The sequence below is a fragment of the Mchenga conophoros genome, linkage group LG2 (assembly GCF_057382185.1).
Source record: "Mchenga conophoros isolate Kocher_MC1m ecotype Shallow Benthic linkage group LG2, M_conophoros_male_GT1.1, whole genome shotgun sequence".
Classification (NCBI taxonomy): domain Eukaryota; kingdom Metazoa; phylum Chordata; class Actinopteri; order Cichliformes; family Cichlidae; genus Mchenga; species Mchenga conophoros.
Window position 1 is genome coordinate 34602508 of NC_140527.1, and position 9157 is coordinate 34611664.

The following is a 9157-nucleotide window of genomic DNA, read 5'->3' on the forward strand; positions in this document are numbered from 1 at the left end:
TCAGCTGGTGCACACTTATCTGCAATCCAACACATACTGAGAGCAACGAGCTGATGATTGATAAACATTTTCTTCAGTTTAATCATAGAAGTTATTTACAAGGAATTTCTCAACAAGCCAACATGACCAAAGGCTGTAATGCACAGTGACCCTGCTTGTAAACACAGACTGACACGTCGCGGTAGGAATGCAGCTTAGGTGTTACTAATAACGCTGACGAATGATTTGTTCTGTTCTCTTCAAATGTTCCACTGTGTCTTGACAGTAAAGCAGGTAAATCAAAGTCAGCCATTATTCACTTTATTATTTACATATTTGCTGTCCATCCACTGTGAGAAGAAAATGACAAGGGGCATTTTTCAAATAAAAAGAGCCCAAAACAAAGTGTCAAGTATAACTGATAAACTGTGGAAAGGTCTTGGGCAACACTTCATATATTTATATTTTTTTGAGGAAATGGTAAAAAGGTGCAGTGATTTATGGAAAGATCTACAAACATACATGGAAATACAGTATATAAGACAAAAACAGAGTTTGTATAATTCTAACAAGCTTGAAAGTCAATATTTGGTTTGACCACCTTTATGCAGCCTTAACCTGAAGGCAACATTTCATGAAGTCATCTTCAGGAACGGTTCTCCAGACTTATTGAAGGACATTCAGTGCTCTGCTTTGAACCGTTGGCTGTCTGTTGCTCTGTTCTCTGTTAAGATGATCCCACACTGCTTCAATAATGTTGAGGTCTGGGCTCTGGAGAGGCCGCTCCATCACTGTTAGTGTTCCAGTTACTGTTTTTCTATCCAGGTGTGCTTTCACTGCACTGGCAGTGGGTTTGGAATTATTTCATGCTGAAAAATGAAGCAGCTGCCAATCAGATCCCTTCCAGTTGGTATTGCATCATGGGTCAACATTGGACAATGCTGTTCTCTATTCATAATTCCATTAATTTTGACAACATCCCAAACACCACTGACTGAAATGGGGCCCTGAACCATGACAGAGCCTCCACCGTGTTTCACAAGATGGCTGTAGGCCATCACTGCTGTACCTCTCTCCTGACTTCCTCCACACATCCTGACAATGATTGGGTTAAAACAGAAATTTCAAATTATTTATTCATCTCTTCTTCAGACTTGTTTCCCCTGATTTTCTGGCCAGTTCTGTGTAATTTCTCATACCTCAACATTTATCACCGTTTCCTTTCCTTAAGAATAGTTTCCCGACAGATACACTTTCACCGAGAACATTTCTGATGAGCTTTCAGTGAACAGCAGAGGGCTCAACTTCTTTAGTCCTCCACTTTTGCAGCTTTCCCAGATTGTTTAAGGACACACTGCACAACATGACAAGATTTGCCATATTTTGAGTTAGTAGCTTTTTGGGAATCACAATGTCGGTGCAAAATACTTTTCTTTGTCGTTGTCTCTTACATGTACACACAACAGTGATTCATCCCTCAAGTTAGGTGCTTTATGCTTGACTCATAGGTCAGTGTTATGAATCTTAACAAAAAACAAAATGTTTCTCTGAAAAAAGTCAGGCACAAAGACTGAACTGAAAATCATTGAAAAATCAGTCAAAGACAAAGTTTGAAAGACCTTCAGAAAGAAACTACCTGCTTGGAAGCAAAATATATATATATTAAAAAAAAAAAAAGCTGCTAGTGACTTTTGCACAGTAGTAGAGTTTACTGATAATTAAAATCATAAAAACAATTTTGATTCCCGAAGGTGGATCATTGTGGTTTGGGAGCAGTTTTATGATCTTTTTAATGCCCAAGGAGGGAAATTAAGGATTTCAGCCCCTCCCATCCAACTAATCAATAAAAAATAATCTCCAAAGAGCATGTCACGCTTTTATTTCAGAGCATGATTCTACACAGTTTCTCTTTGCAGCTCATTAAACTAAAGATAAAAGTCAATTAAAACTGCATCCAGAGCTGTTTTCTTCTCTAGCAGGAAAACTCTTGAGCCTCATCTCCTATCAGTGTGTGTGTGAAGGCATGCTGACACGAGGATCTCAGTCATTATGGCGTGTTTGGGTTATGACAGGGTACTCACACGCCACATGAGGGTGAGGGTGTCTGAGAGCTATGCGGGGACACAGTATGTTATCTCCTGCTGACGTCTCAGGGCAGGGGCCGCTGGTGACAAGAAAACAGAGAGGGAAAAGGGGCGATATCCTTTCTTAAAAAACAAACTTCACGCTGTAGATGCAGGGTTTTACACACCCACACAATTCCTTCCAAAATAAAAAGAAAGAAAGAAGGAAAGAATCCAAGCCTTGACTTCATAATGGGTGTCGCCTTTCCAAACATGCAAATAAACATAACTGCGTTGCTGTCTTCAAAGTTAAAAAGGTATGATTCACTTTCACTGACGTAATGGAAAACAAAGATCTGAGATAATTATCTATTTGAATCATTACCGATTCTTCTCTGCTGCTCGTTAAAAGGTAACAGGAAACAAATGACACTATGGGAAGAAATGGTAATAAGCAAGACATTAAATAACAAGAAGCATGTAGAAGTAAAGTGAAATCAAGCAAAGGATGGTTAATGAGATCTTTTAAAGCTTTCTCTCAGATGTCCCAAGAGGGACTCAACAAGGCAGCAAAAACATAAAACAATATAATATATAAAGACTGAGAGGCCAAAATGGTAAATGTTGGCTCACTTTGTGTGTGTGATCTTTCCTTTAAATGCATTTCTCCATAATATTACAACAGTTTGCAATAAATAACTTACTCAGTGGCACTTTTTTCTCCAGATTTTCTGTGTCAAACAAATCGATATTTGTTGGCAGGAAGTGCAGAAAGTCCAAAAATCAAACACTTGTGAATATATATCAGGTGTGAACCAATTTAAACAGCAGCGTCCACACTTGAGTGCTGAAAGACATTTTCTTTTAAAACAACATGAAACATTGCTGCAAATAAGAGTCTCTCTCTTCACAACTTGATCAGCTGTCATGTTGTATTATTCACCGTCACATGTGAGTTCCAGATGCTGCACAGCTGTAACAGAAATGAGGCTGAGAACAATAAACAGCAAACAGCGTGTTCCTGAGACTCCATTAGGGGCAGTTTGATAGAGCTCATTATGGCTCCTGTGGACAAACCGTGAACAAGTTTGGGAACAAACGAGCCCCATAAAATATAAAAGCTTATCCTGGTCAACATCTATGACCAGAGGAACCCTCCCCCTAAACCACACCCACTCCCTGCAGATTTCAGGATCACATCTGAGGGCAGAAAGAGGCGTGGAAACACGTTTAAAAAGGTCAGAAAATAAATAATCTTAAAACACAACAGCCAGCTTGGTCCGCCTGCTGGCATCACCGAGCACAGCTGAAGGATCTGCTACTTGTCGTCTCCAACGTCGGTGCGTTTGTATTTCTCCTTAAACTCCGCGTGCTTCTGACGCAGGATTTCCGTTTGCTTCTTAAAACCATTGACCCTGAAAAACCGCAAATGAAACAGCATCAGAACAACAACATCAGAGAGAAGCAGGGGGAAAAAGGAATCTGAAGCTCAGTGCACACACCTCGCCCTCTCTTTGGCTTCATTGTAAATTTCTATGATGATTCGGTCTTTCTCATCCATGAAGTTAGTGTGAACTTCTTCCAGTTTCCTGAAAGCATCAGAGGGAGGTAGACAATTCCCTTTTAGAGAGCTTAACCTAAGAACTCAGCAGCGCTCTTTATTTATGGGTTTGTACAGCTGTTAGAGGAGCTGCTCACATCACAAAGAAGTGAATCTCAACAAACACATGTGGCACCACGTCAGTGTGTGAAAGCAAACTCAAGGCCGCGAGTTGGGAGGTTGTGCCAACACACATGGCACTGAGACACGTCCGCAACATTCCTCATTCATCTGGATGTGAATGAGCAGCAAATAAAAGGACACAGTGTGGACAACGAAGGACAGGATGTGAGCAAGAGGAAGTTTACCAAATGCACACTTCTTTCTAATATTTACAGTTTAAATTTAAATACAAAATGCTGAATGCTCAGTCGGTATCGTGTGTGGGGTTTTTACTTGAAGAGGACAGCATGGGCTCCTATGCTGAGCATCATAGCGACGACACAATACGCCACCAGGCGGAAGTTCCTCTTCCTCCTCTTCTGCTTCTCCTCGGCCATCATCTCTGGAGTGTGAGGGTGATGAACCTGCTCCCAGTAACGGATGTTCTCATAGGCATCCATGCTGATAGGAAAGGCATGAGAAGATTGAGCGTTGTTTCTGATGTCACTAGTCAATGTAATAAGCACTTGTTGTAATAACTAAGGTTGCTCATTTGATTTGCAGTTACACAAATCGTGTCTGAACTTCAAGAAACATTAAATGAAAATGACAAGTGATAGTCATAGTCTGTATATAAAGGATGGAGCTTCCAGAAGCTCCAGGACTGCAAAGTAAATCCAAAGCAGATTAATTTTTTTATGTCCACCAGGAGGGGATTCCTCTAGCTTCAAAAAGTCCAGATGTATAGACGTTTATGAGCAAATGACCCTACTGATCTCTCACTCGCTGACCTCAGTAAACAATTTCCTAATGAGTTTATGAGCTCAATCTCAAGTTCAAATTCTTGAATACAACACAAAGTTCATTGTCTAAAATACTGGATGCTGTGAAGATGATTTCTCAACCATGGAAATAATTCTGCAATTTATTTGTCTTCTGTGGTCAGTGGACTCATTCGTTTCATAAATGTAACAGATTGTTGATTTGGCCACTGCTAAAGTTTTTCCTTTCTTGCAGAGCTGTTTATTTCGTTTAACTAGCAACACAAGTTTATTTTTTACATCACGGTCTCCTTGGACCTCATAAAGAGAATTCCAGTGACCAGGTACTAAACATAATCTCAACACTGCAAATCTTTTATGTGCTTATTTAGTCCCTGAATAACAGGAGAAAAGGCCTCAGTCCCCCGAAACTGTGGGACTGTGGATAGAAATGTCTGTAATTCAAGTGTGACACAAGTGTAGTTGTAAGACATGCTTTTTTATGGCATTAAATATCGGGGCAATTGAAAGTAAATTCCATGTTGCAAAAGTTGTGAATCAGTTGGCGTATATGATTTAAACATTGTCGTCCCCATTTTTTGTGCCTTGAGAAAGGAACTCCCAGAAATAGATATGCAACAGCGTCAGTCACAAATTCTGTGTTTCTTTTCTAAATCTGTCCCTTGGTGCTTTAAGATGACCGCTGCTCTGGCCTGACATTATATAAAAAAAGGTGAATTTTTCAGATGTGCACTTCAACCTTTTCAGACATTGCCCGTCAGAGCTGTACATGAGAACATCAATGACGGTATCAGCTGTATCTGACATTAAACAGTCTTTACCCTGCATGCTCCTCGGTATAGTCTGTGTGACATCCTGTTGAGCCCATGAAAGAGAATTAATTGAACACATCTGATGCTGACAATCTCCTGTTTTACTGTTATACATGTTAGAAACAACGAAGCCCCAAACACTGGGGTTCCTGTGTGAAATTTGCTGCTTTTAAAGATGACACACTGTTAATGTAAAGTTCATAAGCAGTAACACACTAATGGATGTGGGTGAATCCTCACCTGCCTCTGTAGCTGGGGTCAGTGGAGGCAGATCTGAAGACTTGAGCACCACCATACGGCTGTCGTATTTTGAAGTCGTACTCCTTCCTACTCAGATCTTTGCTCAGCACCCTGTAGGCCTCGTTCAGCTGCACAAACTGGCTGTGCAGTGCCGGGTTTGACGGGTCGCTGTCTGGATGTAGCTGCACAATAAAGGGGACAGAGTCAGCAGCAAATTCTCCTCATGAAGCATGAAAAAAGAAAAGATCTGGTGCAGGTCAAATATGCAACCATTAACAACCGAAAAATGTTCTTACTTTTTATGACAAATAGATTTTTGTTTTGCACTTTGAACCAAGCTTCTTTCTCACCCTTTAATGAGGCCAAAGCCACAAAGTAAACACACATACCCATCCTTATTTAAACTGGGAGCCATAGCTTGAAAACAAACAGTGAGGAAGCCCACTGTGGGAACAGTTAGCAAGCACAAAATGTGCTGTGCAAGGCTGCCCTCGTGTGGCCACATGTTTTATTTAAATCCAAATGGGAATGATACCTTTTTGGATTTGTCAAAAAACGCATTTTTGATCTCTTCTAACGTGGCATCAGATTTGACTCCCAGGAGGTCGTAGTAGGTCGCAGCTTTTCTGCGGTGAGAAAGCAAAGAACTCAAAACCAAGCAGGCACTCAGACCTGTTTAAACACAGAGTACACAAACACAATCATCAAGGTGTTCTCAGCAACTCTGCCTAAAACCTAAAGGCACACATTCACTTTGTCTACCTTTGCGTATAGCTTTGGGAGAACAGCCGCAGTCCACTCTTGCAACACCAAAAACAACTCTGGCACAGACGTAGCTGAGCCTCCAACAGCATGATGGAAATTTTTGGCGGTTCCACACAAGGACCTGAGCAGAGAGGACAGATGAAACAATGCAAAGACCCAAAGCCAAGGCACTAAGTACTAAGTGGGCGGGCTCCAGATACTGAATTTAAATATGTTAAAGTTATAAATGTCTAATTATCAAAAGGAAATAATGCTGGGAAGAAGCTTCTAAGGGACAACGTTTTAACAGTTGTGTAAAAGTAACATCAAAAATCAGCATTTTATTAATTAAAAGTGAATAAATAACTGAAACAAATCCAGAATATCACCGTTATGTGTATCTACAGCAGTTTCCAGGAAGCAACAGAATCAATTTTTTATTATTATAAATCTTGACCTGGAACTGCCTCTGAAGCTATTACTGATATGATATATTAGTAATAAAACATTGATACTAGTGATACTAGAAGGAAAACAAACAAGGAGAAGTAGATTTGAGTCATTATGTAGCCCAGCACCGGAAGCAAATTTGAAATTGTATTGTACTGTATTGTTCCCCAGAGAAAACTCTACTTTTTATTATCGTCAACATTTTTATTCATATTCATTCTTCACAATCATCATCATACTTTTTAATACATATATATATATATATAGATCTATTTATTTTTGTTAAGTTTAACAAAAACATTGCCTCACCTTCAATTTTTAGACTCCTTTCGTATGAGATCGTCAGAGACTTATTTTAGTTACTGGTAAAGATGCTTACGCTCACTTATCTCACCAGATCGCTGGGCAAACAACAGGATTGAGTTGATTCTACTGTATATAGTATTTTATTTTATTCTATTCTGTACAGTTGTGTACTGTATTTATTCTTATTGTATTCTAATTTTTGCTTCATAACTTTTGCACTGTCCACTTCCTGCTGTGACAAAACAAATTTCCCACGTGTGGGACTAATAAAGGTTATCTTATCTTATCTTATTATGCTGAGCACATGTCGAATGTCTCTATGAAATAAATGTTAAGCCTAAAACCAAGGTTGGAAAACAGAAACAGCTGCAGACTTATGTCTTTGCTAACTGCCCATGATATTAATTAAGGAAACTATTGGCCTTGACCAAACAACCACATAACCATAAATCAGCCCAGGAAACCTTCAAAACAGCTCACATGAAGTCTTAGGAAAATCTGAAGGAAGACATACATTTTGGACTAACAGTATTTTTCTTTTAGTTTTACAGCTGATTCTACTGACAAAGACCTCCCCCCACAGCCCTTCATACTGCACTAAAGTAATGAATAGGTAAAAAATTAAATGACAGAAAAGCTCCTGTTTTTTCACTACTATAGAATTTTTATTATTATTATTATTATTATTATTATTATTATTTTACTGTTGAAAAATATTTATCCAAACAATATTCCTGCTTATCTGGAGTACTCTAGTAGTCCAAACTTAATTCTCTCCAGATAAACCCAGTTCCTCCTGGGAGATCCCAAACCATTCCCAGACAGATGAAATATATAATCTCTCTAGCAGGATGTAGGTTTACCCTGGGGTCTCTTTCCAGTTGGGTGTGCCTCCAAAGGGATGTGCCCAGGAGGTGTTCTAAATAATTGCCTGAAACACCTCACATGGGTCCTATCAACAGGCAAAATATCTTAGTTTAGTTTTTATTAGCCTGCACGTTAGTTATTTTTTCTTTAGTAGGTAATGTGTGGTACTAGTCAGTCACTAGCTTGGGTACTTGGTTTAGTTTTAGTCAACTACAACTTAGCTGCAAACTGCCTGTTTTCTCTGATTTTACCTTTCACTGTCTTCCCATTGAAAATGTCGACGTCAGCATCTGTCCCCTTATCTGTGGACACGTGACTGAGGACCAAAACAAAGGGATGAGGTGAATGACATGTTTTCAAAGGGATTAAACAACTAAAACGGGGCAATTTGACACCTTTCACAATCAGCTGAAAGGTCACAACACGACCTGTGTTTCACTTTGACCCACTCACGTTAACTACATTCAACTGCTATAATGACAGCTGGCTTTGCACATCAGTTATTACGTGTAATGTTCACATCAGTGAAGCAGAAAAGCCGACTAACCACATCATGAGATTCAGCAGGAACACTTTGTTCTGCTATCAGAGAAGTGCTAATGCTAGCCGGGTGTACCGGCGTTAGCTCTAAACTGTTGAACTACGTCATCGACAGCTTGTTAAAAACTGTATAACTAGAGGCGTTTTAATAAATACGTAAAATAAAAGTCAAACACATTTTCAAATAAGGAGTGTTGTAGAAGCAGAGCTGACTAAAGGAGGAGAGGTGACATACCAGCGGAGGGCAGTTTCATAACATCGCATAAGCTCGGCGCATAGAGCCAACGTCAGTTAGATCAAAAGTCTACAAAATAAGAGCGCGGGCCTTCAAAATAAAAACACCACCATTTTCGGGATTAAAGAGTAGTTGAGTGATGAACACTGATAAATAAAAAGTAAAACATCAAAAAAGAATAATTTAAATATTGAATACTGGACACATATAATTGTCAATAGAATTGTTTATTGTTCAGCACAATAAACAATTATACTGTCACCATTGTTACTGATATTGAAAGCTTATTGATAATTTGTCCAAGTAAAGAATGCCCTATAAATAGGGGTGAGACGCAAGAACTTTTAGTCCGTTATTCGCAGCATTTATGTGTGCAGCATTCAAACGTTCGCCAGAGAAGCCTTTTTTTGGATCCTTTTCAGAGTCACTGTTAACAG

At 39.3% G+C, this 9157-nt stretch overlaps 1 protein-coding gene across 3 annotated transcripts; it reads right to left on the bottom strand.

The window, feature by feature from the left end:
* Window positions 1-2549: 2549 nt before the first annotated feature.
* Window positions 2550-8788, bottom strand: dnajc4 (DnaJ (Hsp40) homolog, subfamily C, member 4). Of its 3 annotated transcripts, none has more exons than XM_085297327.1 (8): window positions 8721-8788; window positions 8197-8261; window positions 6341-6464; window positions 6114-6204; window positions 5579-5760; window positions 4039-4206; window positions 3545-3631; window positions 2550-3457 (listed from the first exon to the last, which is right to left on the bottom strand). In XM_085297327.1, exons 1-8 carry the CDS (start codon window positions 8747-8749, stop codon window positions 3361-3363), a joined length of 843 nt encoding a protein of 280 aa, XP_085153453.1. In that variant the 5' UTR covers window positions 8750-8788; the 3' UTR covers window positions 2550-3360. The 3 variants fall into 3 exon arrangements, with proteins under 3 accessions (XP_085153453.1, XP_085153463.1, XP_085153472.1); XM_085297337.1 differs by lacking the exon at window positions 8721-8788 and adding an exon at window positions 8493-8573; XM_085297346.1 differs by lacking the exon at window positions 8197-8261 and having other exon boundaries at window positions 8721-8779.
* Between the last annotated feature and the right edge of the window lie 369 nt (window positions 8789-9157).